The 27,903-nt window shown below is 40.0% G+C and overlaps 2 protein-coding genes across 5 annotated transcripts; both read left to right on the top strand.

The window, feature by feature from the left end:
• The first annotated feature begins 1,533 nt into the window (after positions 1-1,533).
• On the top strand, positions 1,534-14,989 carry LOC118098629 (copine-3-like). 3 transcript variants are annotated; one of them, XM_035142642.2, is made up of 17 exons: positions 1,534-1,662; positions 3,725-3,917; positions 4,024-4,203; positions 4,353-4,427; positions 4,528-4,599; positions 5,171-5,251; positions 5,662-5,751; positions 8,399-8,497; positions 8,638-8,724; positions 8,861-8,920; positions 9,061-9,194; positions 9,795-9,849; positions 10,000-10,051; positions 10,624-10,757; positions 10,894-11,130; positions 11,216-11,330; positions 13,423-13,561. In XM_035142642.2, the coding sequence occupies exons 2-16, from the start codon at positions 3,759-3,761 to the stop codon at positions 11,324-11,326; spliced, it is 1,626 nt and encodes a 541-aa protein (XP_034998533.1). In that variant the 5' UTR covers positions 1,534-1,662; positions 3,725-3,758; the 3' UTR covers positions 11,327-11,330; positions 13,423-13,561. The 3 variants fall into 3 exon arrangements, with proteins under 3 accessions (XP_034998533.1, XP_034998530.2, XP_034998531.2); XM_035142639.2 differs by lacking the exon at positions 11,216-11,330 and having other exon boundaries at positions 13,423-14,989; XM_035142640.2 differs by lacking the exon at positions 11,216-11,330 and having other exon boundaries at positions 1,566-1,662; positions 3,693-3,917; positions 13,423-14,989.
• A 201-nt stretch (positions 14,990-15,190) lies between these two features.
• On the top strand, positions 15,191-27,667 carry LOC118098630 (copine-3). Of its 2 annotated transcripts, XM_035142646.1 has the most exons (17): positions 15,191-15,326; positions 15,821-15,997; positions 16,274-16,453; positions 16,815-16,889; positions 16,980-17,051; positions 17,154-17,234; positions 18,221-18,310; positions 19,451-19,549; positions 20,070-20,156; positions 20,278-20,337; positions 20,452-20,585; positions 21,807-21,861; positions 21,992-22,043; positions 22,202-22,335; positions 23,069-23,305; positions 24,432-24,544; positions 25,896-26,034. In XM_035142646.1, the coding sequence occupies exons 2-16, from the start codon at positions 15,866-15,868 to the stop codon at positions 24,540-24,542; spliced, it is 1,599 nt and encodes a 532-aa protein (XP_034998537.1). In that variant the 5' UTR covers positions 15,191-15,326; positions 15,821-15,865; the 3' UTR covers positions 24,543-24,544; positions 25,896-26,034. The 2 variants fall into 2 exon arrangements, with proteins under 2 accessions (XP_034998537.1, XP_034998534.1); XM_035142643.2 differs by lacking the exon at positions 24,432-24,544 and having other exon boundaries at positions 15,192-15,326; positions 25,896-27,667.
• Positions 27,668-27,903: the final 236 nt, after the last annotated feature.

The following is a 27,903-nucleotide window of genomic DNA, read 5'->3' as shown; positions in this document are numbered from 1 at the left end:
AAAATCCATTCAAATTAATTTTCTGCCATATTTGACATGATTTCAGTCTTTTGTAATCCTGTACAAAATTGCAAAGCATTTGCATTTATATTTCCATCATAGTATACAAACAAACTTTGTCCGATGATGTCCATTTTATGAAATATCATGTGGTGCGACCATCAAGAAAGGACCAATTTGGGACTTTGATGTTGAAATCCATTCAAAGACAGGAAGTTGCATCATAAACCATTTTGCCAAGGACCCATGGAAGCAGCAACAGCAGCAACAAGCAGCAACAGACGAAATGCAAATTTGCATTAAAATGTTCATCTATCATTAGTCCAAAATAACTTATTGATTTATGGCATGACATTACATATCTTTTTCAGCTACGAGAGAAATAAACAGCAGGGAGAGATTCCATATGCCAGGTCAAGTGAGTTGACAGAGAGAGAGAACTGGAGGGCTGCATCCAGAGCTGACAGAGAAAGTAAAAATATGGCAAACGCTGTGTTAGACCTTATGCCGCCATCTATGGAGAACATTCCACCAGTTCTGGTTGATGTAGACGTAGCACAAGAGCAGCCAGTTTAATGAAATGTTTGTTCACCACAATGTGTGCTGCACTTCAATGTTCTTGATGAGATTTTTATTTAAAAAAATGTCTAGGAAATGTTTGTGTTCATAAAAATTCTATGAAATTTTAATAAAATCTGGTTTAAGTCAAATTTTTGTATGGAATTTATTGTTTATTGATCTTTTTAAACGATAGGAGGTTTTCATATCATTTGGAGCGACCACTCATGTGGTGCGACCAATAATACCAAGACCTGTATTAAATTTAAAGTAGAATATAAGATTTCTGTGGCTGAAATATTAATCACTGATACAGTATGCTTAAATGAATGGTATTTTTTAAACATTTTTATCAATTTTATGCACTTTACCGGAAAAATAAGTCTGTTAACTACATTTAATAAGGGGACGGTGACATTATAGAACCAAAATATGAGATCATTATTCACAAAAACTCTAAAGAGATGCAACTACTTTGTTACTAATGACTTTATATTATTGTGAAATTGTAAAAAAAATGTAAGTATATTAAGGAAATTAATTCATTTTAAGATACATTACGGTCACAGTTACAGCTACTGTAATATGGATGAGATATGATGAGATCAATAACAGAAGAGAAGAGACCACGAAGATAATACTAATGTGACGATGACTTTTCATTAGTCAGACTGAGGGTCGGGATAAAGTACAACACAACATAGGAATACAAAAAACATAGCAATACACAAAATAGTACAAACTGTGTTAGTGGACGTGGGGGATGTTATTCTGCTGAGCAAACTGATGTACTGCAGGTTTTGGGGATTTGAGACTGTAAAATAGACCTCTGTGTTCCCTGCATGACTTTCTCCCACAGCCTCTCCACACGTGCACCATGCAGCCCGATGTCCACGTTCGTCCCCACATACAAACTCTGGACAACATGTGTTTTACCAGCTCCAACATGTTTTACTGAGCAGCGCTGCACTGCTCCTGTGTGTGCCTCCGCCTGCCGGGTGTCCCTGTAACGGGAAACGAACGCACCGGACACCGCCCACCACTGAAGCTACCTCCTGTCTCTCGATGTTGCCAACGACAGCTAGCTGCTAGCCGGCTAACCAGGTAGGACCAGTACAGATTCAAAAGCTGCTTTTGACTTCGCGTTGCTGTCAAAGTGGAAACAGACGTCACGCTTTTACGTCTAAATGCCAACTTCCACCACTGACACGGTGCTTCGGTTACTTTTCTTCTTAGCATGTCACCGTTAGCTGGAAGGAAAACAAGCGTCGACTCGTAAAGTGAACAGTAACTGAACGAGAGCTAACAGCTGTTCTACTTGGTGTATGTGAATAGAAACAGAGCTGTAGTTTAATGTCTCTTTACTGACGGTCTGTGGTGGGAGCTCTGACGCTATTCAGCAGCAGCTCGGTCAGTCGGTGAAGTTAGCTTCAGGTTCGCTGGTCATGGGGAATGTTAAGGGGAACGTTCACTGACCGGTTGTCAGTTTCTCTTTTATCAGTGAGAATGTGTTTTCACGTGTTTAAGCCTCGACATCACCTGGACCTGTGTGTGTGTGTGTGTGTGTGTGTTGTGTGTCCGTGACCATCCACTTGAGATTTGTCAAATGTGAAGCTGAGTGTTTTTTGGATCAGGACCAGGTCAGATGTGGTTTACCTGTGGTTTCAGACAGTGATGTGGTTTACATGTGGTTCAAGATGTGCTGACCTGTGGTTTAAAACAATGTGTTAAAGTAAAAGGTGCCAAAACAACGGGAGTCGGCGGCTGACTTCCCCTCAACTTTCCCTTCATCTCCTGAGTCAGAAGCGAACTTCACTGTGGCCGCGTCAGTAATGATTTCCGTTAACTGACGTTATGTTACTAACAGTGTGAGTCCGATCTTTATAATGGATGACTGTTGTTCTTCATCAATCATCGCTTTGATTTGACTTGTATAAACCACAGTCTTCACATTAAGAGAGACAGCAAGCTCAAATCGAGGCAGCGGCAGCTCGCAGAGGCACTTCCGGTGGCAACAGAAACTGCCACTGATATGTTAAGGCAGTTGCGACACTGTTTGGAGGCAGCTGTCAGTTGCCACACTGTTTGGAGGCAGATGTCTGTTGCCACAGCACATTTCACTTTATTTTAACAGGATGAGCCAGCCTGTATCAATATTGCTGTCCATGGAGTCATTGTCAGTTAACTGAATTCATATAAATACTGAAGACATGAGAATAAAACTTGGTTTAAATGTAGAAGGTCAGTAGCTGTTTGTTGTTGTGTACAGCTTCGTTTGTCATTTGTCTAGTATATGCACTGATGCTTTTACACCATAGAAGTTCATAACTCATAAAACATATTTTGAAGTTGAAGGAGTAACAATAAGTCTATTTTAAATGTTCTTATGGATGTTAGTGAATTTAACTAAGAGTCCTTGGAGAATATATAAATAAATATTTGTATAAATAAATACATAAATCAATGCATATATAAATAAGGAAATAAATAAATAAGAGTTTGTAATTAAACAGGACATAACTAATTAAATGTCTTAAATTTATTTCCATATTTATTTATATTTAAGTAATTTTTCGTCTTCCATACCCGAGAGCTAACAAACTATCTAATAAACTTTCATAAAGTATATATCTCATTGAATAAATCCCAAACAGCTTTATTGCTCTCAGAGAGTGTGGCAACTGTGACAGCTGCCTTTTAAACAGTGTGGCTGCAAAGGCAAAAGGCCTTTACATATCAGTGGCAGTTACTGTTGACAGTGCCTCTTCGAGCTGCTGATGATTTCAACTTGGCCTTGGCCTTAATTAACGTCATCTTGGCTCTGAGGCTTGTTGTAAGTCAGCAGCTCCCTGGCAACACTCATTAAATAATCACAAGATCTCTTAAAAAAAAGATCTGCTCTACCCTTAAAGCATATATATTTACATCCAGGAAGCTAAAAGCAGATCTGTTCAACCTATTACTGGGGGCAGATTGAAAAATATATTCCGATTTCTAGTATTATGTTGTAATAATATTTAATGAGGAACAGTCTTTCTATTACAAGAATCAAGTTATAATTCAACAAGAATAAAGCTGTAATATTAGGAGAATAAAGGTTTGGTGTGTTCAATGTTTGCTTCTCGTTCTGTAAGGCTGTGGTACTTATTGTGTTTCTGTTTGTCAGTTCCTGTGTGTGAGTGTGTTGCCTTCAGTCTGTAATGGCGGCAGGTGGGAACCCAGGTCCGGGGGCCACACAGTGCGTGACCAAGGTGGCGCTGAGCATCTCCTGTCAGAATCTGCTCGACATGGACACATTCTCCAAGTCCGACCCGCTGTGCGTGCTTTTTATGAACAGCTCTGGGCCCCACTGGTGTGAGGTAAGTGGGGTTAATAGGTTGTTTGTTTGTAATTCAAACTTCCAGGTAAGGGTTTGGTTGGTTATAGTCATGCTGTGTCTGACCCTGTGACATGTGTCTGTGTTAGATTGGCCGGACAGAGAAAATAAAAAACAGCCTTAATCCAAGCTTCTCCAAGACCTTTGTCATCGACTACTACTTTGAGATGGTGCAGAAGCTGAAGTTCGAAGTGTACGACATCGACAGCGAAAACTGCAGTCTGCAAGAGGCTGACTTCCTGGGGGAAGTGGAGTGTACTTTGGGACAGGTGAACGCTCTTTGCTTGCTTCAACAGGTCATTCATCGCAGTAGTCATCCAACGTATTATTATTTTTCTTCACTATTGTAAGTTCGTCCTGTGGCATTTCTAGTGATAGCGACAATGACACAAGGTGATGTTCTTTCATTTTTTTCTAGGTTGTGTCCTCAAAGAAAATTACACGACCACTTGTCATGAAGAACAAGTCGCCTGCAGGAAAAGGAACCATCACTGTGAGTTGCTTTCATTCAGATTGGAGGATTATGGGTATTTGGTTCAAAGTGTAATTGCACTTATTTCACATTTTTAACAGCGTTGTTTCTTGTTTTGCAGATAAGCGGAGAGGAAAGAACAGACAACCGGGTGGTGGAATTTGAAATGGCAGCTAGAAAACTGGATAAAAAGGTATTGATGACTACATATGGATTATGATAAAGAATTCAGAAACATCAATACAGATGATTTTACTGGGGTTAAAACGTCATCAATGTCTCTGTGGTCTTTGCTGCTCTTGTGAGTTTAATAAGAGGAAAACATCAGCTATTTTTGATCAATTGTATAAACTTATCAGGGCTACTGCAGCTACAGTGAAACAGTGTGGAAACTGAAAGAACTGTGACCGGTCAGCTTGGTTTTCTTGTGTTTTCTCCTCCATTTCTATTGTCAACATTAGACAAGTTGAGGGAAAAATATAAATCATTGTGTATCAGGGATTTATAGAGAGATTGATAGAGTGACATGGATGTCAGTGCAGTCTGTAGTATTAGTAAATTAAAGAATGTAAACATAGCCACTGTGGGGGATGTAACTAAAGTTCGATACAGCTTGATCATGTACGTATCACCTCTACCTGGACATCTGTTAACTACTTTATATGTATGCATATTCTGCACAAGCTAAGATGTCCCGTAACCAGTTAGCAGTAATAAGTATTTTGTTTGGTTCAGCTGTGTGTAACTTTCATGCCCATTTCTAGGATTTCTTTGGGAAGTCCGACCCTTTCCTGGAATTCTTCAAGCAGACAGAAACTGGATGGCAGCTGGCTCACAGGACAGAGGTACAGATATACTAGTTGTACAACATGATATTACTCTGACTCTATGACTTTGTTACTCTGTGAATATGTTACTATGTGGATCATCTACTCTGACTTTGTGACTCTCTCACATACACTGAAGTCCGGACATTCTTTGGAGGGGCTGTATGTGAGAGACGCAAATATCTGAGTTAGTTGCTCCAGAAACGTTCCTTAGCTAACAGACCAAACCAGACTGACTCTGACTCTGTGACTTTTATCCGACTCTTTTAATCTGTGACTGTAATTCTGTTACTAATTCAAGAACAACACAGTTGTACCACATGTACCAAATATTGAGTAGATGATCTGATTAGAGTTTGTTGTCATGGAGATACTGGTGGGACATTAGGTGGTCGAAGTGCACCGTGTTAATCTGTGTCATTGTCCAGGTGGTGAAGAAAAACTTAAACCCAACATGGAAACGATTCCGTGTCCCGCTGCAATCACTCTGCGGAGGAGATGTGGAGAAATCTATCAAGGTACACACACACAGACATTACTTCAAAATCAAAACAGATTGCAGAATAGTTGATAATGAAAATTAATATATTCATTATTGATTAGCCTGAAAAGTATTTTTCAATTAATCGATTAATTGTTTGTTCTATACAATTTTAAAAAATACATCAAAATTCTAGGCTGACACACATTCAGTTCAGTGATGTTGAAGACAATGAAAGACAGTAAACATACAAAATTTGAAATAAGTGAACCAGTAAATTAACCAATTTTTGCTTGAAAATTACTTAAGCAACTAAGCAATTATCAAAATATACTCAGGTACATTTTTTGTGGTTGTGAATGAACTAATCGTTACAGCTTCATCTGGAAAAGAAAGTAAATTTACAATTCTCAGCTTCTCAGTCAGTCAGTCACAAATATTATGATAATTTCCAAATATAAATCAAATGTCTTTTACAACTTATTTCATACATTAGGTATGATGAAGGGAAGTATGAGGTTTTGGTGATGATGTCTAAACTCAACATTTAGGTTTTTGTCTCTTGTGCATATCAAAGGGTCAGATAATCTTGGTACAAATTAGGAAATGTGTGTAAGCACTAGTTTACGTGAGTTGTTTTTTGTTTCTGTCCTCTAACCCTGTTAAAGCACACTTATCAGGAAGAGATGCTTTCCCATCAACAGTGCAAGTGAGTTTACTGTCAACACCCTGAGTGCTCTTCATGTGACGGATTCAGTGTCTGTGACACGGCAGGTCACACTCCTAGACACACCTATGTACATCTTGAGGAGTATGCATAGTTAGGCAGAGTGTGACCTGCCTAACTCAGAGTGTGACCCATTGGTGAACTTACCTGTTAAATGATCACTGTGTGTGTCTGTGTGTTTCTAGTTGATCAATGACTCTAGTGCTCCTCGTCAGCAGTTTGGCACAGGGGGGCACTGGGAAATGGGACTAGACATGAATTTAAAGTGAAGATAAATTGTAGGTTTTTGTCCATATAAGTAGTAATATATGGTAGTTATTGGTTAGTCTCCTGTTTCCTAAGCATTTGAAGCTTATGTGTGACAGAAGAGTCTGATCTCTGCACAGACAGTATGTTGTTTATCCCAATACAAGGTGCTGACAGCGCAGCGAGTTTGGTGCTACATGTACCGACTGTTCACACCCCTTCACAAAGAACCCAAGTTACAATTCTGTGCAAACTGAAGCTACGTTCCATTCAAGAAAGTTAATTCATTCATGTGGCGTCAAAATAATCGGAAAATGTAGTTCCCGACATCACTTATAAACCATCCGATTTTTTTTCCACATTCTGACTTCAAAACACATGAACCCACTGAAGTAGGAACAACAACTTCACAACTTAGGAAATAATACTATAATACTTTTTTCTTCATTAGGCCTCAAACACTTATTCTACATACACTTAATTTCTCCAGGGTTTAAAGAGGAAGTCTTTTTCTTTGTCTTTGACTGGAACAGCTACATCGCAGACCTTGGAATACACTGATAGTCTGATAACATGATTTAATCCTAAATAATAATCATTATTGGATATTGTCGAATATGTAAATCTTAATCTGAAATCTAACTAGTCAAGTCAAATGAAGTGAAGTATAAAGTATTAAATGTTCAGCCGAAATGAAGAAAAAACATAAAAAATGTTTCTCCAGATTTCCAGTTGTTTAATTATTTACCTCTAGTGAAGTAAATGTGGACTCCTGCTCTCCACATCACTGCTGGGTGCGGTTAAGTACAATACTTGAGTAAATGTACTTAGATACTTTCCACCACTGTCATCAGGTGAGTTCACCAATGGGTCAGGTTGGGGTTTTCCATTCTGACAGATCGCTATCTGAACATAAGCTTTCTTAGTTGTTCATCTCGTGGACTGACTGTAGCACCACAGTTTGTTTTGTCTCTCCTGGCTGCTTCATGCTGTGTGCTGTCTCCTGACTGCTCTCTCCACACTGAAGGAGGTCAGAAGCTGCAGTGTGCAGGTTCTGGTCCGGTCCAAAGGAGCGAGTCAGGGGCTCCACTCTCTCTGTTTACCAGTCACAAGGCTTGTGTGTGTTTTTGTTGTGCCTAGTTCACACTATACGATTAAGCCCAATATAGAATTATCGAAGCCAAATCAGCGTTGCTATGTATGTACTCTTCAAAGATGCTGGAGGCTCGCTGACAGCCAATCAGAGCACAGGACTGAGTGAAGGCATTGCCCACTGATTTGCTATTTCTTTTCAACTGATGTCAACTGAAGCGTTTCACCTCTCCTGCAGCTTGAGCAGCGATGACAGACGAGCAGGAGGATCATTCGGACTTACCGTGTTACTGCTTGTGTTGGTTTTTTGTGACCAAACGTAGATAGTGTAGTGTGTGACCCCCGTGTAATACAAATTCATGACTGCAAGACTCCCATGTAGTGTGAACTGCGCATTGATCCAATGGCTTTGGAAGTCCTATAGTCTGAACTTAGATGTTTCAGTAGTGGGGTGTTGCCTTTACATTTGAAGCTTCACACCCACAGCATGCTTTTTGTCTCACCATCTTTAATGTCCACACACTGATGCAAAGTTATCAGTTGAATCTTTTCTTTCTCGCTCATTTGATGTCAAAGAGAGTGGACTGATTGTTTTCTCCTGAATGTCTGTGTTCCTCAGGTTGACTGTCACGACTACAACAGCAGCGGATCTCACGAATTCATCGGATCCTTCCAGGCCACACTCTGCCAAATACAGCAGGCTTCACAGACGTTTGCGGTGAGCTCTGTGTGCCAGCTCTGACATTTAAACATGAACAAAACTGAAACATGAAATACAAACCAGATTTTTATTCTTTTAAGAAGTGGTGGATATTTATTTCATAAATAACACTCGTGGTGTGATTGTTATCCTCTCAGGCTGAGTTTGAATGCATCAACAGTAAGAAGAAGCAGAAGAAGAAAGGATACAAAAACTCTGGTATTATCGTCATAAAAAAGTGCAAGGTACTTTTAGTTTTTCCTTTCTAAAACATATACTTATCGGGCTGCATGTTGTATCTTTTAGATCAAACTGAAGATTATTTTTTGTCTTTTATTTTTGAAAGGTTTAGTAATTTGTGTCATCAACATGTATTTGCAGGTTGTGAAGGAGTACACGTTTCTGGATTACATAATGGGTGGCTGCCAGATTAACTTCACTGTGCGTATTCAACATCTTAATCTCCTTTTAAAAATATTCTATATATTAACTTCATGCTTAAATGTAATGGTATCTTCATTAATACTGTGTATTATGATGTCAGACTATTATTTGATTTGATGCTTTTATTTATGTACCAGATTGCTGTTGACTTCACTGGTTCCAATGGAGACCCCAAATTCCCTGTATCCCTCCACTACATCAACCCTCAGGGCTATAATGAATACCTGGCAGCAATCTGGGCAGTGGGCAATGTCATCCAGGACTATGACAGGTAAATACAGCAGATTGTTTTCTATGAGGCTTCATGAGCCACCCATAATCCAAACACAACAAAGGCTGTTTTTTTCCTTCCTTTTGAAAATGGATTGATTTAAAAGACAAAAAATTCAGTAAAATTACCGACAGTGAGTGTGTTTTTTCTGTGTGTCCCAACCCACCAACAGAGAAATCAGATCTTTATGTCATCAGATTAATGCAGCATTAGCGCATTCTTGTACGGCCGTCTAAGACGACTAAGATGTAATCAATTCATTATGTCAATCATTGTCTCTTATGCACAAAATCAGTTTGGTAAAGTAGGAAACAATGTCAAACAGCTGCATGGATGAATTCAATTAATATCTAGCAAAATGCCTGATGCAGCACGTGAGTTAATTGGAATAAAACCTACATGTTGTCTGACCAAATTCTCATTGGAAAAGGGGGTTTAAAAGGGTGGGTCACTCTGCTCTTTCCATAAAGGTGTTTTATGTCTAATTGAAGCTGTAGGTAACACTGATGTAATGTGTTACCTGTCTGAACATCATCTCTAGTCTCGTCAGGTGTTTGTATAAATTGTAAAAATCTATGCTGCTTTGCTTCCTGTGCACAGTGACAAGATGTTCCCTGCTTTTGGTTTTGGAGCCCAGATCCCTCCGACATGGCAGGTGATTGTTGATTTCCGTTGCAACATCATTGATGTTTACATGGGCCTTTCACTGTGTGATGATTAGTCGTTGTTAGATGAATCTTTGCATTGATGTGCCTCAGCTCATCTCAGATCACTCGGCTTGATTTATAATTGTTTGTGTTCACAGGTCAGCCACGAGTTTCCCATCAACTTCAATCCATCAAATCCGTTTTGTGAAGGTAACAAGAGACGGATGTGAATTCCCACTGTGTTTAATGAGATGACTCAATCAAGACTTTGACTTAAGATTCTTAGCAAAATTTAGAGGACAACTGGAATTTGTTTTCTTTGTGATCATTCACACAAAAATATGTGCATGCGATATTTGAAGCAAACGTTTAACTTAGTCAACAACAAAGGGAAGAATGATACATGTCAACAAATTTGATAAACTGATCAGTAGGTCTTCAGAAATATGAAAACAACAATTCTGATAATCCAAATCTACTTAAGTGTTCAATATTTTACCAAGCTTAAATGGATTTGCTGTGCATTTTACATTGTTTGAGATAAAATTAAGAATTTCCTGATGTTGAAGATCAATCAGGGATGACGTGTTTGTTTCAGCGTCTCACAAGAAATTTAAATTTCTGTGTAGATTGTCCTTGTCCCATAAATGGTCACGTAGTTGATCATCATGTTGTGATGTGCTGACAACTAAATCAACATGGAAATATGTTTTCTGAGTGTGTTTCTGTTCACTCATGTTTGTGGGTGTGTGTGTGTGTGTGCTTTCTTTTTTGTTTTGTAGGGATAGAAGGTGTGGTGCAAGCCTACCGCCAGTGTCTGCCTCAGTTGAAGCTTTATGGCCCCACAAACTTTTCTCCAATCATCAACCATGTGGCCAACTTCGGCAGACAAGCCCTGCAGCAGAAAACTGCCTCTGTGAGTTACAGAGTTTAAATTCAATTTACAACAACTGTAATTGTTGTGTGCAAATGTTCATTATTATAGTTTTCCATAATCAACATCGATCAACAACATAATCTCAACCAGTTCTTCTTTCTGTGTTGTTTCCCAGCAATACTTTGTTTTGCTCATCATCACTGACGGAGTGATCACAGACATGGATGAGACCCTCAACGCCATCGTCAACGCCTCTCGTCTGCCAATGTCTATCATCATTATTGGAGTAGGGGGGGCGGACTTCACTGCCATGGAGTTCCTGGATGGAGACGATGGACATTTACGCTCGGCTACAGGCGAGACCGCCATGAGGGACATTGTGCAGTTTGTGCCATTCAGGCAGTTCCAAAACGTAAGCTAATTTATTAAGTCTTTGTAGGCATGCACCACCTGATCTTCATTTAATCCTGAAATATTGTCCTCACATCTTATTTCAGGCAGGGACTGCAGCCCTTGCCCAGAGCGTACTGGCAGAGTTGCCTGATCAAGTGGCCTCCTTCTTCAATTTATTTGACCTGAAGCCTCCCAACGAACCCACTCCTTCCTAGAAATGTAGGAGTTACCCCTCCTGACTTACCAACCACATTCTCTTCCCTCTTTCACTCATTTGATCCTTAGCTGCATTACTTCAGATATAAACATAATGAAATCGATCCTCTTCGTGGTTTACACTGTGAAGGGCATTACAGGGCTACAGAGTGGGACCAAAAATCCATCCTTTAATTTGTCGCACCACTGAACCGGATATTTAGCAGGTCTGTCTCTGGCTGTGGTCAGACGTGGCATAAACATGCATCTTTGGTGATCCGGTCACAAGTGGACACCTCCAGGTAAAAGGTGAATCCACCCATGACCGTTGAGATCCGATTGCACATGACCACATTCTTTTAGCAGTGTGTAAGCCAATGTGTCCTGGGGCTGATTCAGGCATCGCCTTCTCAACTGATGTCCACACTAGGTTGCAAAAAGTAAAAACATTTTAAATTGTGTGAACTTGCTTTGTCCAAGTCAGAAAGTAAAGAAAATCCCATAGAGATACTTTACAATTTTCGTCAAACATCGTTTGCCTGGAGGAATAGACCCACTATTCTTTATTGTTTTGATTCCTTTGGTGTTTTTTAATTCCCGCAGATTAGGCATGGGAGGTTCGTCACTGGTAAAAAACATGACATGTTTTGAAGATGGATATAATGTATATAAATGTACTGTATATAATGTCTCCATAGTCTAGTACCGACAGTAGGGTGGCAGCAACAAATCTCTCTGGCCTTGATAGAAAGGCAAGACTTGATTGTACAATAAAAATCCAATTTCAACTGCAGTTTTTTCAGCAGAAGCTGAACGTGAGATATAAAAAAAAAAGAGACTCATTAATAACAATATGTGGATATGAGTATTGAGATGCATACTCAATGTCTGAGCCCTGAAACACGGTGGTAGATGGAAGGTTCAGTGGCTTTGATTTTGGATTTTAAAACATCGAGAGTTTTGGTTTTGCAAGCATTCAAAGAACGTTTTATATCACATAGGGTATATTGTACAGAATTAAAAGCAGTAGTATCCAAGTGATACTCGATCACCTTAAGTTGCCTAGTGCCTATCAGGTAGCAAAGAGGTATGATAATGACCCCACACCGTACACCAGTGCAATGCACACATTGCAGCCTAGGTAGTTGGTCCACGGAGAGTTGCAAGCAAAATTGAACTTACCTCCAGTGAAACCATGAGATGTGCCTGTCTTTCAAGAGTTTCATCAGCAGGTAACACACTGGTTGGCATGTTGAGCCACATGGATGGTCCTGTCCAGTATGAGTTACAATGTGGCTCCCACATGGACACACTCCTCAGCAAGCTGCCAAGTAGCTACAGGGATAGCTTTGCTGAATGTTGTCTGACAAAGGGCATTATCCACAGTGGTAGGGATCAGACATACACACTGCCAGACCTAGTGGAATGGCTGGATAGGAAGGCTCAAGAGATCCAGGTTTAATTCCTGTGGCTGTTACTGTGTTAAGTTACTATTCCCTATGTCAAGTTATTATTCTTATTCTGTGTTACAGATATCACTGACCACAAACACACACACCCAAACATACAACAAATACAAGCAAATCTATCACTAACTTTGCCAGGATAACAACCACCTCATGCTTGGAATAAATGGATGTTTGAAAATAAATGTTCATCTGAGGAAGAGAAGTATAGCATTTTCTCTAACTGGACAATTTGGTCAGTTGTGCACAGCCAGACTACCGTCACCCACACTGCCACTTACAGATACCATCAGCTTGCATGCACTGAGATCTGACTGGTTGTTAAATTCTAAATATAATAGTTTGTTCTAACAATCCTATACTAATCTTTGCTTGAATTTTGCCAACAAAAATGCACTGCACAATGTTGCTTGTATTGCCACTAAAACAAAACTTTGCACAATAATGTCAAAGTTTAGCATATTGTGGTAATTTAATAGCAGCTAATTATTTGAATGCAATCCCAAAATACCTGTAGATACCTGTGGCTCATTTCTGCTGCCTCTCATGTTCGGTTGCTACAGTGCCCCTGCTGTTTCTCTTAAAATCTTGTATACATGCAGCATTTGTAACTCTCACATCTTTCCTCTGTCTCTGCCCCGACTCTTTAGGGTCCTCAAGAATTGCTCGCTCAGACTGTCTTGGCAGAAGTCCCAGGTCAGGTGACGGACTTCTTCAGAGCCACGGGTTTGAGGCCACCCCAGAGCGACACACCTCTCCCTGACGCATCCTGAGAATCAGCTTTTCTCCTCAGTACAACACCTACAAAGGCCACTTAAACTCTGGAATGTGTGTTTACAGGTCGTTTTCTTTCAAGTGTAATAATTATCATAACGTCGTCATACGAGCATGTAAAAAGATGTACTAATAATATAGATCCATAGTTGATGAAGCCATATTACCCAGATATTGTCAAATATTTCAATTTTATCAATATTTCCTGACATTTGTTGACTTCCCTCTAACTTAGATATTTAATACGACACTTATATATGACTCTATGTGACTCAAGTGCCAGAATTGTTCAGAGTTTATGATTTCTTATTTTATCACTTTGCTTATGAATCAGTTGAAATATGTGTGACTTGGCTCAAGGTCTTTGGTTTCAGTAGAAAAACTGAGGCAGCCTTAAACAGCCATCTGCTCAGTCCGAGTTCTCCATGTGTTTCTGCTTATGTGTGTCCATATTACAGTGAACACTCGAAGGCCCATTCCCATTTCATTCCCCTTGGCCCTTCCCCTCTTCCTTTTGCGCGGAGATTTTTTACACCCTCACTTCGAACCTAGGGGTACCCAGAATGCCTTGCAAATCACCGGCAAGCTGGGAGAGAGACCCACAAATGTAGTAATTTGTCAATTAATAAGGATTTAAAAATTAGCCTTAGCATGCTAGCGATCTTTTCCCCCCCATAATAATCCCTAATTTCCCATAACTTCATATCGCACCCCCTCCCATTATAGACCTCGAAATCAAGGGGTAGGGATAGGGGTGAAATGGGATTGGGCGAAATGTAGCAGTTTCCATTGACATCACAGACCTTGGTCAAAGTTATGGTTTTGCCAAACCCCAGGAAATCTTCAGTGATGTTTATGTATGAGAATTTAACAAATGAATAGATTTAATGTCTTTTGTAGATTTTTCACTACAGAAGTTGCTGCATTGTGTCCTCGCTGCTGTTTTTGCACGTGTCTCTTTCTATTTTTAAATTCACTTCCACTTTTGGTTTGAGGTCATATTTGGTGCTTTTATATGGTCGTTAAAACCAAGAGAATCCCAAGGAGCCACTCTTAACAGTAGTGGACAGCTTCATGTGGTAAAACACGTGTTTACATAACAAAGTTCAATCTGTCTTAAGAGGAGAAAGTAAAACCTCTAACTTAAAGGACTGTTATGAAAATGACATAAAGTGAATCTTTATATATGACTATGTTTAGTATCACTATGTTAAGTGTACGTTAAGTTTTTTGCACTGATTATCGTGCCAATGCCTTATGTAATATTATTTTGTTTGTCATTGATTTTATCAATATTTTATGTAATTATTTGTAATTGAAGAAAAACATATCGAATTTCACTAACAAAATGTATGAGAGTATAAGTTTTGTTTTTTATGTTTTATGTGCCACCTCCTTAATGTCATGACATTAAACACATACTTTATGTTTTTTCACCTCAGACTAACAGCCTCTTGTGTGCATTCTTTGATAACAAATGAAACTTTTATAACTAGCAGCAGAACTAGCCACATTAGCAACTCGCCCCCAGCTGACGGGACACTGAGAATGCAGCAAACCTTGGGTGGAGACCAAAGGGTGGAGACCAGAGAACACAAACCACTGACAGGAGGAGACGGGGGGTGGGTTCGGTTTCTACTCCGATGTTGTTGTGTGGGCGGGCTTTAGTGCTCAGACCGGGCGGGGATCGATCTCCTGCTCTTCATCCGCTTCCCCCTCCTTCGCTGTCACCTCCTGACTCCGTGTTCTCATCCTGTTTCGAGCCTCACAGCCCTGAAAGGTGAGTCTTTAACTAAATTAGCTCCGCATGACGGTATCGGGGGTTTGAAACGAGCTAGCTGTCAGACACTGGCTCTGTTTAAATGCTAACGTTGCCGCCAGCCTCAGTCGCCTGTGCTCCACACCCACTGGGCTTCATTACAGATCATCGAGTCGTATTTTCCATGAGAGCCAGTCCCTGTTTCTCCAGCCTGGATGTGGGTGAAGCTCTTTATATACAGTCTATGGCTCCGTGAAGCTAAAAGCAGGAGCTAACCGCTACATTAGCATCATTGCATGTTCGTAGCGTGAAGTTACAGCTCCCTGTTGTAGTTGTGTTGGTATTTGTTCACTGTAAATCTGAGAGGAAGGACGAGGTTGTGTAAATGTGATTGCGCCTTTTCCCCCTCAGTGTCAAATGCTACTTTTATCACCGTTTCCCTGCGCTGGCTTTCACACACCCATGCTAACGTCTGCAAACAGACCGTGTGGCTAACCATCTCCACACGTCCTCAGCAGAACTGTCCCCGTGTGTCCTCTCCAGCTCGTTTCCCGTCAGACATGGCAGCCCAGTGTGTCACTAAGGTGGAGCTGACCGTGTCCTGCGAGCATCTGCTGGACAAAGACATCGGCTCCAAGTCGGACCCCCTGTGTGTCCTGTTGATGAGCAGCTCGGACTCCCAGTGGTATGAGGTCAGTGAGTTGGAGTTAAGATTAGTGTGTGTGTGTGAGAGAGTGTGAGAGAGTGTGTGAGAGAGACTGTAGCTGCTCAGGTCTGCCTTGACACCATGCTTTTTTTCCGAGGCGTGTCAGTTTAAATCGTTAACCTCCTGATGGGAAAGTCCTTGTGTAAAGCAGCCGTCACATCATGTCCATTTCCTGTTTCATCAATACTTGTGTGCCAATAAATGTACAGAAATCTTAGTCCTCGGTTCTCCCTCACGAAGCAAATCCAATCTTTCCTCACAGCTGGGACGCACGGAGCAAGTCCAGAACTGCCTCTGCCCGAAGTTCGCCAAAAAGTTTGTCATCGACTACTACTTTGAAATCGTGCAGAAGCTGAAGTTTGGGATTTACGACATCGACAACAAGACCGTTGACCTGAGTGACGATGACTTCCTGGGGGAGCTGGAGTGCACCTTGGGCCAGGTGAAGTCTCTCTCCCCCCCCCCCCTCTGTTTGTGGAGGAAGATGACTCACAGTGTTCAGGTTTCAGGTTTCAGCTCCTTGCTACCACACCAGCAGTGGAAGGACACTTGCTATGGTGTAATAAGATGCCACTGTTTCCCCATGACGGACATGGAGCATTAACGCCCCTGATAAACAGTTGCTGCGTTTCAGTGTAATCTGACCTCAGATGTTCATTCTGCCTGATTTGTTTGTTTATGCCATTTGTCACGTGGTCTGGAGGCTGCCCTCTTGAACTCATCTGCAGGCTGAGCTTATTCATTCTGCTGCTTCTTCATTATCAAATATACAATTTTGATCAATTTAATTGACCTGTTTTTAGGTTGTGTCCAGTAAAAAACTGACCCGACCGCTCATCTTGAAGAACAAGTCTCCTGCAGGAAAAGGGACCATCACAGTGAGTGGCAGAGAGCCAGAGAGATGAGTTTTCGATGTTTGGCTGTATTTACTTTTGTTCTGTCCTTATTTATCTTTAATTCTGCCATAGATAAATGCAGAAGAAATAAAGGACAACAGGGTGGCGAATTTTGAGGTGCAAGCAAGGAAACTAGATAACAAGGTCCGGGTGATTCTTTTCAACTCTTAGATACTCACATTCACTTTCTTTTTCAGACATTCAGGTTTATCTTAATTGTATGTTTCTTTTTATGGTAATATCCAGGATTTCTTTGGGAAGTCCGACCCGTACCTGGAGTTCTACAAGCAGACACCAACTGGGTGGCAGCTGGCTCACAGGACGGAGGTAAACACACACTAACCCTGCATGATGGTGCTGCCACTGGCTGTTTAACAGCTGTATAGGGAAAGCTACAATTCTTATTCAAATATTGAAGTGAGGCCTGTCGTGGCGATTAAAACTGAATCTATTAACTGAAATGCTTAGTGATTAATATAAATAATCGCATATGTCAATATTTGCTGTTGAAAGCAGGTTAAATAGTGGCCCAAATAATACATTAACATATGTAGACATAAGGTATATGGCTCTCCATGGTTTCATCTATCCCGTCATAGCTCATGCTTTGTGCTTTTGTTTAGTCAAGTCAACAAACTTAGTTTTCTCACCTGACGCAGAGTGGGAAATTTATTTTATTTAATTAATGTCATACTGAAACATTTCCTCTTCCTTGAAGGGACTAATAAAACTGTTGGGACAGAAACAGTGACTTTGTTCTAACACTGATGTCTGTTTGTGTGAAAAGAGGAAGCCCTGATAGCTTGAGCTTTATTACACCACAGCCTATGTGTAATATGTGTGTTGTACCAAACTCACGTTTGTCCAATTAGAAAAGTCATAACATTGGAATAAAAAAAAAAAAGTTTGTAGATATTCTGCCAGGTCTCATAAAATTATATGAATGGTTAATTGAATTGTCCATAGTTGAGAAAAGGATTTTGAGGTTGTTGTGGTTGTCGGTTATCAGATGAAGTGGACTTTTCTTGCATAGTTAATTGCCTTATTGTAAATAATTAGATTTGATATTAACAGTTAATGTATTTATTTTTCTGTTCCACATTTTCTCTTTTAATTCTAATACATTTTTAGTGGGGCCTTGTGTCAAGGGTTTACTCCTAAAACAATTGCTTTAAAAATTTTTGACTATAGAAAAGTATAACAACATGCCCTTTCAGTTCGATTTTAAGAGTCTGCATGTGTTCCATATTATTCTGTTCCTGATATGAAGTATTATGTGTTTGTATAATCTTAGTCACATATTTTGTCCTCAGGTGGTGAATAACAACTTGAATCCTACATGGAAACCCTTTCGAATCCCCCTGCAGTCTCTCTGTGGAGGAGAAATGGACAAATCCATAAAAGTAAGTAACACCTCTTTAACATCAACTCCTTACACAGCTGGAACGCGCACCTTCAACTGGCACTTTATATTTTCATGTGTTTAACATAATAAAACAATTTGAGCTTCTATAACGATGCAAACAGTTATTAGTTCTTGTTTTTCTGTGTTGGATCTCCCCCTCAGACTTGTGAAAACCTATGAACCCACAGTGTATTCAGTAATAGCTTGATCGTATATATTCTTTTAACCTCTTAAGCAAACATGTCACGAAGGAAGGCGTTTCGAAGCGTACGAGACATGTGAGTTACCCAGAGCGTTCCAGTGTTTGTCTTTTCTCATCTCGCCATCACTTTAACGGGTGAAGTTTGTGAATGAAGTAGATGGGGATTAATACAAGACACCACCTCATACATGGTGTCCGGCCCGCCGAGTTTCCTTCATCCAACTCGAGCCTCTCGTAGAAAACATTTGTCTGAGACTGCAACTCGTCTTGTTTACATCGTGTCACTGCCAGCGTCTGTGTAATTGCAGCTGTTTCACAGAGAGTCATGTCCTGGATCTCACTTTTGCATGTTGTTTGTTTCCTTTTGTTTTCTACCTCTGCTGTGTTTAGTAAACATAAAGGTTCAGTTCACTCAAATGACCAAACGTTCACCTCTTAGCTTTAGTGGTATTTGACTGTGCAGATATGTTTTTATCTGTGATCTTTATTTTTCTTTTTAAGAGTGTGGTCGTTCAGTTTAAGAGCAGGACTCAGATTTAGTAATGTTCTCGCACAAAACCCTGCAATTTAACTCAAGTTAACCCTGCTTGTGCAAACTGTGCACTTACACAGGAAATTATGTTAGTTGGACAGATTTCCTGCACTGCATCTTCAGCTCTTCTCCTCAATCACGGGAAATCCGTCCAAGTGCACAGTTTGAGCACAAGCAGAGCAAATCTAAGCACAAGTGTACAAGGGTTTTGAGTGACAGCATTACAAATTGTATGCAGATATGCAAATTTCACAGAGACAATTTCTTAGTTGTCCAGTTTCTTTTTTTTTTTTATTGAAGTTTTGCGTGAACTGACTCCTTCTTTTTTCTCTGTGTGAACTACCTTCTCTCTTGCTTGCCAGGTCTGTCACCTTACCATGTATTGTTTTCTAACCTGTTTCCAGGTTGAGTGTTATGACTATGACAACGATGGTTCTCATGATCTCATTGGAGCCTTTGAGACCACGATGACACGCCTCCAAGAAGCATCACAGTCTTCTCCGGTATGAGTGTGTGTGTGTGGGTGTGTTAACATTGTTTTAACGTAGCAACCAAACACAAACAAACAACTAAACCACAGTTCAAATCAGCTTATTATTGCTCATGTTACTTTCATTTGACGTTGTTTTGATAAATATTTTTTTCATTATTATATTATTAATTAAATATGTGGGTGGGCTTTGGTGAACCCATGTTACATATTTAGGTGACTTTTGTACTTCAATCATCCAAAGTGTTTCCAACAATTTTCAAACCTGGAGAAATCCCCAATTATATTCATGGTATCTGGACGTTTTGTTTTGGTCGCCTTTTAATTGTATCCACTCTACCAGTGGTTTGCCCGTCTCTGCTATAACTTCTGGAGGAAATGATGTATGACAAAGGAAAAACACACTGTTAGCCAGTTAGCCGGCTGTTTTTTCCTTCCACTGAGTCTTATCAGGTAGAACAGACAATAACAAACCAGCTTTTAAATAGTTAAAAGTAAGATCATCAACTTAAGTTGTTCCGTTTCCTCATCAGGCAGAGTTTGATTGCGTCAACAGTAAGAAGAAACAGAAGAAGAAAGGCTACAAGAACTCTGGGGTTGTGAGCGTGAAGGTTTGCAAGGTATAGTTCTATGTTTGTCTTGTTGTCCTATGTGTTAAAGGTGTGATTAGTCTTTGCATGTGGCCCGTGAGATTCCATGTTCTACAGCATTCCTCCATAAACACCTGCTTTATCTTTGTAGGTGGTGAAGGAGTATACGTTCCTGGATTACATCATGGGAGGCTGTCAAATAAACTTCACTGTGAGTCATGGCGTCGCTATTAATGTCCGCTTTTGTTCACCCATGGCTGATGTCGAGTGACTAATGATTTGTGCATTTGTTGTTTCGTCGCATCCCTCGTGCATCTGTCGACAGGTGGCTATCGACTTCACAGGCTCCAACGGGGATCCCAAGTCTCCTCAGTCTCTCCACTACATCAGTCCTCAGGGAGTGAACGAGTACCTCTCTGCCATCTGGTCTGTGGGCAACGTCATCCAGGACTATGACAGGTACACATGTCACGTACAACACAGGTTACATCCATCCTGATACATTTTTGTATTAAACCATTTTAGAACACAAGTGTTTAAGCTCCCTATCAGCAACAACCCCCATTCAAACTAACACACCTGAAAATGCTCATCACGTGACCATTAATTTTCATTGGGCATGTGCGTGTCAGTGTAACCAGGAAGCGGCGTGTTTACTCTGCGGCTGGTTGCATACTTAAAGCAAATACTATGAACGAGAAACAACAAACGTGAAATACGGAAGCCCTAAACGGACATGGAATCATACATTATATTTCTTCTGTTTTCCTGTGATAACGAGTTAATTTTAGTTATCTTGTGATAACGGGATAATTAATGTGAGATCACGATCTAATATTTTGTCAATCATGACTGATCGATGACTTGAACACTCATGTACACGGGTAAGCCTATTTCTGCATTTGTTTTGTGCTTTATAAATGATTTATCCTTAATTAGATTTTGAGTAAAAAACTAAATGAATGTAGGTGTTTGGGTAACTGGTGCCTGTGTCAGGCCTTGATTGAAGAAAAATAAGCTCTTGCTCATCTGACATTGCTCCACTGAATGAAACACATCCTGTAATCATAGGCTTCATATAGACTTATCTCATAATAAGTTATGAGTTATCTATCCCGTTATCTCGGGAAAAGAAAGTTATTACATAATTATTTCGTTATCACGAGATAACAACTAAAAATTAAGTCGTTATCAAGGGAAAACAGAGGAGATAAAATGTATGATCACATGTCCGTTTATGGCTTCTGTAGTGAAAAGTAAGAGCAGGGATTTTGTTTCTCGGAGCGACGATGAGGTGGAACTGTAAGTGTTTACACTTCACCGCTGGTAGTCGAGTCATGATTGATCAAGAAGCAAATGTGGGTGACCGTGTCATCAGCTCCACATGTATCAGTTTCTGTCTTTCTATAGTAAAATGCAGCCCTGAAACTCTGTTATAGGCGCTCAAAAAACCGAGTGGGGCGGACAGCAGGCGTGTTTTCAAACTGAAGCGTAGTTGTGTGGATGTAGCCACGGTCTAGTGTGTTTTTAACTCCACATACAGAATTGTTGTCTGTGCCAATGGAAGCGATAGTTTCAAAATGACTTCAAAGTATTTTCCAAATATTCTGAGACGTCTTGATGATAAAAAGTTAAACTATAAAAAAAAGACACTGACACTTTGTTTTCTTTTCTGTGTAGTGACAAGATGTTTCCTGCCTTTGGCTTTGGAGCCCAGACTCCTCCCACATGGCAGGTAAAGCTTAAAATAAAAGATTAGAACTGCATGCCAAAGTAAGGCTGCGGTTTAAATGCAGTTTGAAGACTGAATTTGTAATAGTGTGGTTTTGCAGAGGAAATGATACCTGATGGTGTTTGTGTTACAGGTTTCACACCAGTTTCCTCTCAATTTCAACCCAGCAAATCCATTTTGTGCAGGTGTGTTCACAAATCATTGTACTGTAGGTTAATTTAGACACACATGTTATTTACTGTATACAAGCAGTTTAATACACATGAGTACTTTATTACTTACAGGAGCTTTGTAGCATATTGAAACAAGTCTGGACCCTATGTGTATGTGTGTGTGTGTGCAGGTGTTGAAGGGGTGGTGGAGGCCTACAGGGTCTGTCTGCCCCAGGTCAAACTCTACGGCCCCACCAACTTCTCCCCTATCATCAACCACGTGGCGTGCTTCGCTAAACAAGCCCTCCAGCAGACCACTGCATCTGTGAGTGTTTGTCTTTAGTGCCATTTCCATTAATATAAATGTAAACTCGCTTAACCAGCCTGTGTGAACATATTGTCGCTGTATTTAACAGATAATTACAAAGGTCACCCTCCTTACACATCCGCAGTTAGTCTTCTGGCTAAAAGACACTTTACTGATCAAACAGGAACAGGATGCTTCTGTTCGCCACAATCTTCTAAACTGAACATGTCCTTCTGATACTGCCTGTTTATATTGGGCAGGTTGGAAGGGGAAGCCAGTTAGTACTAATTTCCTAATTCTGTTTCATTCTGTATAATAGAATGTGATTGTCACTGGAGTGCAGGGAGATTTGATTATAGCTTGATCCACATCATCAGCTCTACGATAATGGCACAGTGATGACCTTTGTAAGCAATTTTCAGATGCTAGGCTCATAGTTATTGGATTTGTCTGCTCCACTCTCTACTTGCCTATTTCCCCCAAATCTTCAATTATGGGAAAGTGTATGACTCGGATGTTCCTTCATATCTGTCGTACTTGAAATAGGTCATAAATTTCATTCATCATGGTCTTAAAAGTATTGAAGAATTCAGACCTCTGAATTTTAAAAGCGATTTTAAAAAATCGCTTTTGAACAACCAGTTTAAAATGTGCAGGAGTATCAGTGATAACAACCTACATGTGGTGTTGTGAACAGTTCATAGAGCAGTCTAACTATTCTTCTTCTGCCTGTGTTGTTTTCCTCCTGAAGCAATACTTTGTTTTGCTCATCATCACTGACGGAGTGATCACAGACATGGATGACACCCGCAACGCCATCGTCAACGCCTCTCGTCTGCCCATGTCAATCATCATTATCGGAGTAGGGGGGGCCGACTTCAGTGCCATGGAGTTCCTGGATGGAGACGATGGGCGCCTGCGTTCTCAGACTGGCGAGACGGCCATGAGAGACATCGTCCAGTTTGTGCCATTCAGGCAGTTCCAAAATGTAGGTGACATTTCTTCGAATGAAACATGGAAATGCGAGTGGATTATTTATTTTCTTCTGAATAAGCCAACTCATTGCTATAAAACCTGCATGCACACTTTTTGCTGAGCGCTTTACTGCAACATTTCCAGTTTAACTGAGTTCAAACTCACAAAAATCAAACCTGGTAGGTCATATCTGATCACAGATAAAATTACTTAATTTAAAAATGTGCTACTTTGGCACTAATGCAGTCGCCTCTCTTAGTCTGTAATTGCTATTCAGTGGTCTGGAGCCAAGTCCCGTCAACAGCACTATATCTGATTGGTTACACAACACGAGTTATAGCCTTTCAGCACAGAGAAACACAGAGACGCGTTGAAGGTTGGCCAGACGATACATTTTCTTATAATGTTGTAATAAACAACACAATCTTATGAGCAAGTTCATTTGTTGATCCAAGACACTGAGAAAGACAGAGAGGGAGAGAAACCATCACTAACTGCTGAGCTAAGGTAACCATCAAATCCAAATAGAGTGTAAACAAATGTAGCATTGGCTGGAAAGTTCCCTGAAATAAGAAGAGAGTGTACGTTTATATGTACAACAGTTAATAAGATGTAATAAGTAATGAAGACATCAACATTAACTAGGTTGGGATAAAGCAGCAAAACATGCTAACACACAGTAACACAGACACACTGGAAACATGTTCACGGCCACTCACTAGTACAACTGAAATTTAACTCGAGTAGAAAGGAAATTACTTTAAAAAGCAAGTCAGTAAAAATATACTGGGAGTAAATGTTACTGCGGCTTATTTTTAAAAGCAGGAAGGAGAGGGGTAAAAATGTTATATGATGAAAGTAATGATGCAGTGGACAAAGTAATGGAAACATAACCAGAGTCCATCTACTTTATGTAGTGGTATTTTTGTGTTGGATTTAATGTTATTCTAAATTTTGATTTGAATTTTTACTAAGACTGTACATTAGTTCTAGTTCTAGTTCTTCTCGATTAATAATAATTAGTATCTGTATCACCTGAAATAATCATACACACACTGGCCACCCCCCCTTATTCTCAGCCCCTCAACTTAGATCTCTCTTAGCTTATTTGTCTGCCTTGTGTATTTATGTCTTTGCAGGCACCCAGCCAGGCTCTTGCCCAAAGTGTATTGGCCGAGTTACCTCAACAAGTGGCCTCCTTCTTCAGTTTATTCAAACTGAAGCCTCCCCACGATCCCAGTCCTTCATAGGGGTACCCTGAATATTATAAGTCGTTAAACCACACAACAGTCCTAGTCTGTGCTTGGCCCATATGGAATTAACTGGCCATTCACTCACTGCATGAATCACCCCATGAAGTTGCTGCTATTCACACTTTTTTCCATTCCTGCTTCTCCAACCCTGTTGTGCTCAAGATTCATATAAAAGGGAAAACTCCTCTCTCGACAAGAGATACAACCTTTAGTTCTATTCAATTTTTCTATTGGGTATTTCACAAATTCAATATATTTGCAGAACAGCTCAAATAACAGCTTCATATATTAGCAGTGGATCTCTGGTTGCAGTGTGAACCATTAGATTCAAGGCCGATACTCATCACTCCACCATGGCTGGTTTGTAAATGAAATGATGTTGTGACAAAGGCTACGTCCATGTTTACGTTTTAAAACACAGTAGAGAGCATACCTCAGCCTCCACCAAGGCCCAACTGCCCCCGGCTAGATCCAGATTGTAATTGGCACGTGTCTCCTAAATACAAAAATGGCATCAAGATCCATTAATTATTCTGAGAAATCAAGGAAAATGTTGAAAGATGAACAATCTCAAAATGTAAAAGAAAGTTTCAAAAAAATCAATAAATCCCTGATCTACCCCAAAAATTAATAGGACCTCTTTTGATTCATACTTCACCCTTCCACCACGTTCCAAGAAAATTGGTTCAGTAATTTTTGGCGTAATCATGCCGACAAACAGCAAAAAAAAGAATCCCCTTGAGGGAGGTAACAAACAAAATCCTTTTCTGTCTGGACAAGCGTTTTAGCTCTGTACCAGAAATGATCTCTGTCCATACAAACGCACCTGAAAATGAACATCATGTGACCATTCTCGCACACTGGTCAAACATTTGTTGCTGTAAACAGGAAGCAGATTGTCTACTGTAGTTGGTTGTGAAAAAGTAGGAGCAAGGATTTCTCTCCTTTTGACTGTAGATGGTGGAACTGAAAGTGAGTCTTAGCATCTCTTTCATTCACTGCTGGTAGTCGAGACTGGTAAGACCCAATCAGGAAGTGGGTAGGTGATGTCTGAGGTCTCCGTTTCTGTCCGTCCAGATTAAAACAGCCCAAGAGTTTACAAATTATAACAGAAGTGATGTGACTTAAAACTAAGACATTAGTGTGGACGTAGCCAAAGTCATTTCTGAAGTTAAAAACAAAGAGGGTGAGGTTTTCCTTTCAACTCTTCTCATCCGCATTACTTTCTACCTAAACCATGCTCCCTTCGTCTTATCAAATCTGTGATGATAATGATCTCAAAATGAATAATCTCTACATACACAATGAGTGCTTTATACCTTTTTTAAACTCGCCCTTTTTGCACTACAGGCTCCGAAAGAAGCACTGGCGAAGAGTGTGTTGGCAGAAGTTCCAGGTCAGCTGGTGGAGTTTTTCAGTGTCATGAAGCTGAGTCCACCCATCTCCAAACCTGCATCAAACCCTGCACTAAACCCTGCACCAACCCCTGCAGGGACCATCTGACAGCACGAGGAGGAAACCAGAGACAGAGCAGTCCACTCTCCAACAGATATAAATCACATCATCAGCTTCATCTCATCAGGCAATTACAAAAAAACAGCCACCCCTTAAATCACACACACACACACACAGTCTCTCTTCTTAAAGTGTCACAATACATGTAGCTGTTATTAGACATTAACATCCATGTTTGTTCATTTTTTATTAGCATTTTTTTTTACTCTTAAAAAAAGTAAATCATTAAATCATTCCACCATTTCGAGGCGATAAGCAGAGAATTGCACATTTGAAATTATTGAAGCCATCAGTTTCTGTTGTATTTCCTAAAACAAAACTGTTTGCCTTCACGTGCCCGTCGGAAGGTCTTATTTCCTGATTTGTGAAGTCAGCGTTGCCACTTGGGTGTGTTCATGTGCTTTGAAGGCCGAATGTGGAAGAAACACAAACCCTTTAGAGCCTTTACACATCACTTTGACACCTCTTTCCAATATTTACATGACGAAAAGAAAAAGGATTAGGTGTGACAGGCACATAAAAATATACGCATTTTCATTATAAAGACGTCTGTGTAGGATAAAAAGTGGTGTTAGGCGCTTGTGAGAGGACAAACAGTTTGCATGTGACAAATTGTACAGTTGAAGACAGAAGCTACAATTCAGAGCAGATTGTAAAATTATGTTCATTAGTTTATAAGTGATGACGTCAGCAATTTGTGCACAAAATTTTGCCAACTTTCCGAGTTGTTGTCCCGACTTGAGATGACGTTCACAGTAATTGTCCTAGTCGGTAACTGACTATTCCGGCATCGCATGAACGCAAAAACACATAAAAAGATATTGCATAAACTCCACCCTGGGTTATAAACTACCCTGCTGCTGGTTTTTTAATGCTTCATAGGACTGTGCCATTTATATTGTATTTTTATATTTTATGCCTGTTTGGTTGCAGCATCCAGTTACAAAAGTTCTATAAAAGAGTCCATAAGCATAGATAGGAGTTGTAGTTGCACATTTTTTACATACATACTATATGTAGCTTTGTAGTATCTGCTGTATTTGGCACATGGAATACATATCTGCATACATGCCTCTTGCTGAATATGCTTGCCTATGCACTTACCCATAATAACATGATATTCTACTAAGGTCTAGTAATTAACTCAGTGAAGAGCGTGTGAGGTGTAAATCTCGAGCTGTTACACCTTTTAAGTATGAATCTGAAACATTTTGAGGACTGGAAAAAAAAAAACTCACGGACAGGTACGACTGTTTAATGATTTGATTTAGTTCAGGTTTAGTCTCTGTCAGTTTACTAGAATCACCTTGTTAAAAATGTGTGTGATGTTTTTGGAGGCCTCGGTGCTGGTGAACACAAACTGAACATGCATTGGTTTTAGTTGGGCGTTCTGAGTGTATCAGTATTATGCAAGCGCACTGTAGAAACTAGATACAATACAGTTTATTGACATTCCTTTCAATGTCATGTCCATTGTGATGTTACTTTTTTTATGATTTATACCACGAACTCTATAAAAGATGTATGTGATGTTTTGTGCTGAAGAGAAATGGATCATGTGCTATCAGTGTCAAGCTTCAAATAAAGTTCTTCTTACTCACTTCTAACTGAGCTGTATACTTATTTAACAGTTTTCCAAATCATTACTGAATAAGGTGATACAGTTGTGTTGCGACAGAACTACCTGAAACTATTCACAGTATTCATGGTAACTTCATTGCTAAAGCTTAAATGTAATTTCTTCTCATAAAAGCTTAAAAGGCTGCTGCTGTTAACTGATGTGTCATGAAATGTTTCACCATTTCATCCTCTTTCCTCACGACCCAAAACCATTCAATCCTGC

The sequence above is a fragment of the Hippoglossus stenolepis genome, chromosome 19 (assembly GCF_022539355.2).
Source record: "Hippoglossus stenolepis isolate QCI-W04-F060 chromosome 19, HSTE1.2, whole genome shotgun sequence".
NCBI lineage: Eukaryota > Metazoa > Chordata > Actinopteri > Pleuronectiformes > Pleuronectidae > Hippoglossus > Hippoglossus stenolepis.
The sequence above is the reverse complement of the archived record's forward strand: the minus strand, read 5'-3'. Positions and strand labels throughout refer to the sequence as shown.

Coding starts and splice junctions, on each gene's coding strand:
- LOC118098629 (XM_035142639.2), top strand. CDS start 3,759: ATGGCGGCAGGTGGGAACCCAGGTCCGGGGGCCACACAGTGCGTGACC. Junction 4,428..4,527: donor CAGGAAAAGGAACCATCACT/GTGAGTTGCTTT, acceptor CTTGTTTTGCAG/ATAAGCGGAGAGGAAAGAAC. Junction 5,752..8,398: donor ATGTGGAGAAATCTATCAAG/GTACACACACAC, acceptor TGTGTTCCTCAG/GTTGACTGTCACGACTACAA.
- LOC118098630 (XM_035142643.2), top strand. CDS start 15,866: ATGGCAGCCCAGTGTGTCACTAAGGTGGAGCTGACCGTGTCCTGCGAG. Junction 20,338..20,451: donor GCTGTCAAATAAACTTCACT/GTGAGTCATGGC, acceptor ATCTGTCGACAG/GTGGCTATCGACTTCACAGG. Junction 20,586..21,806: donor GTCATCCAGGACTATGACAG/GTACACATGTCA, acceptor TTTTCTGTGTAG/TGACAAGATGTTTCCTGCCT.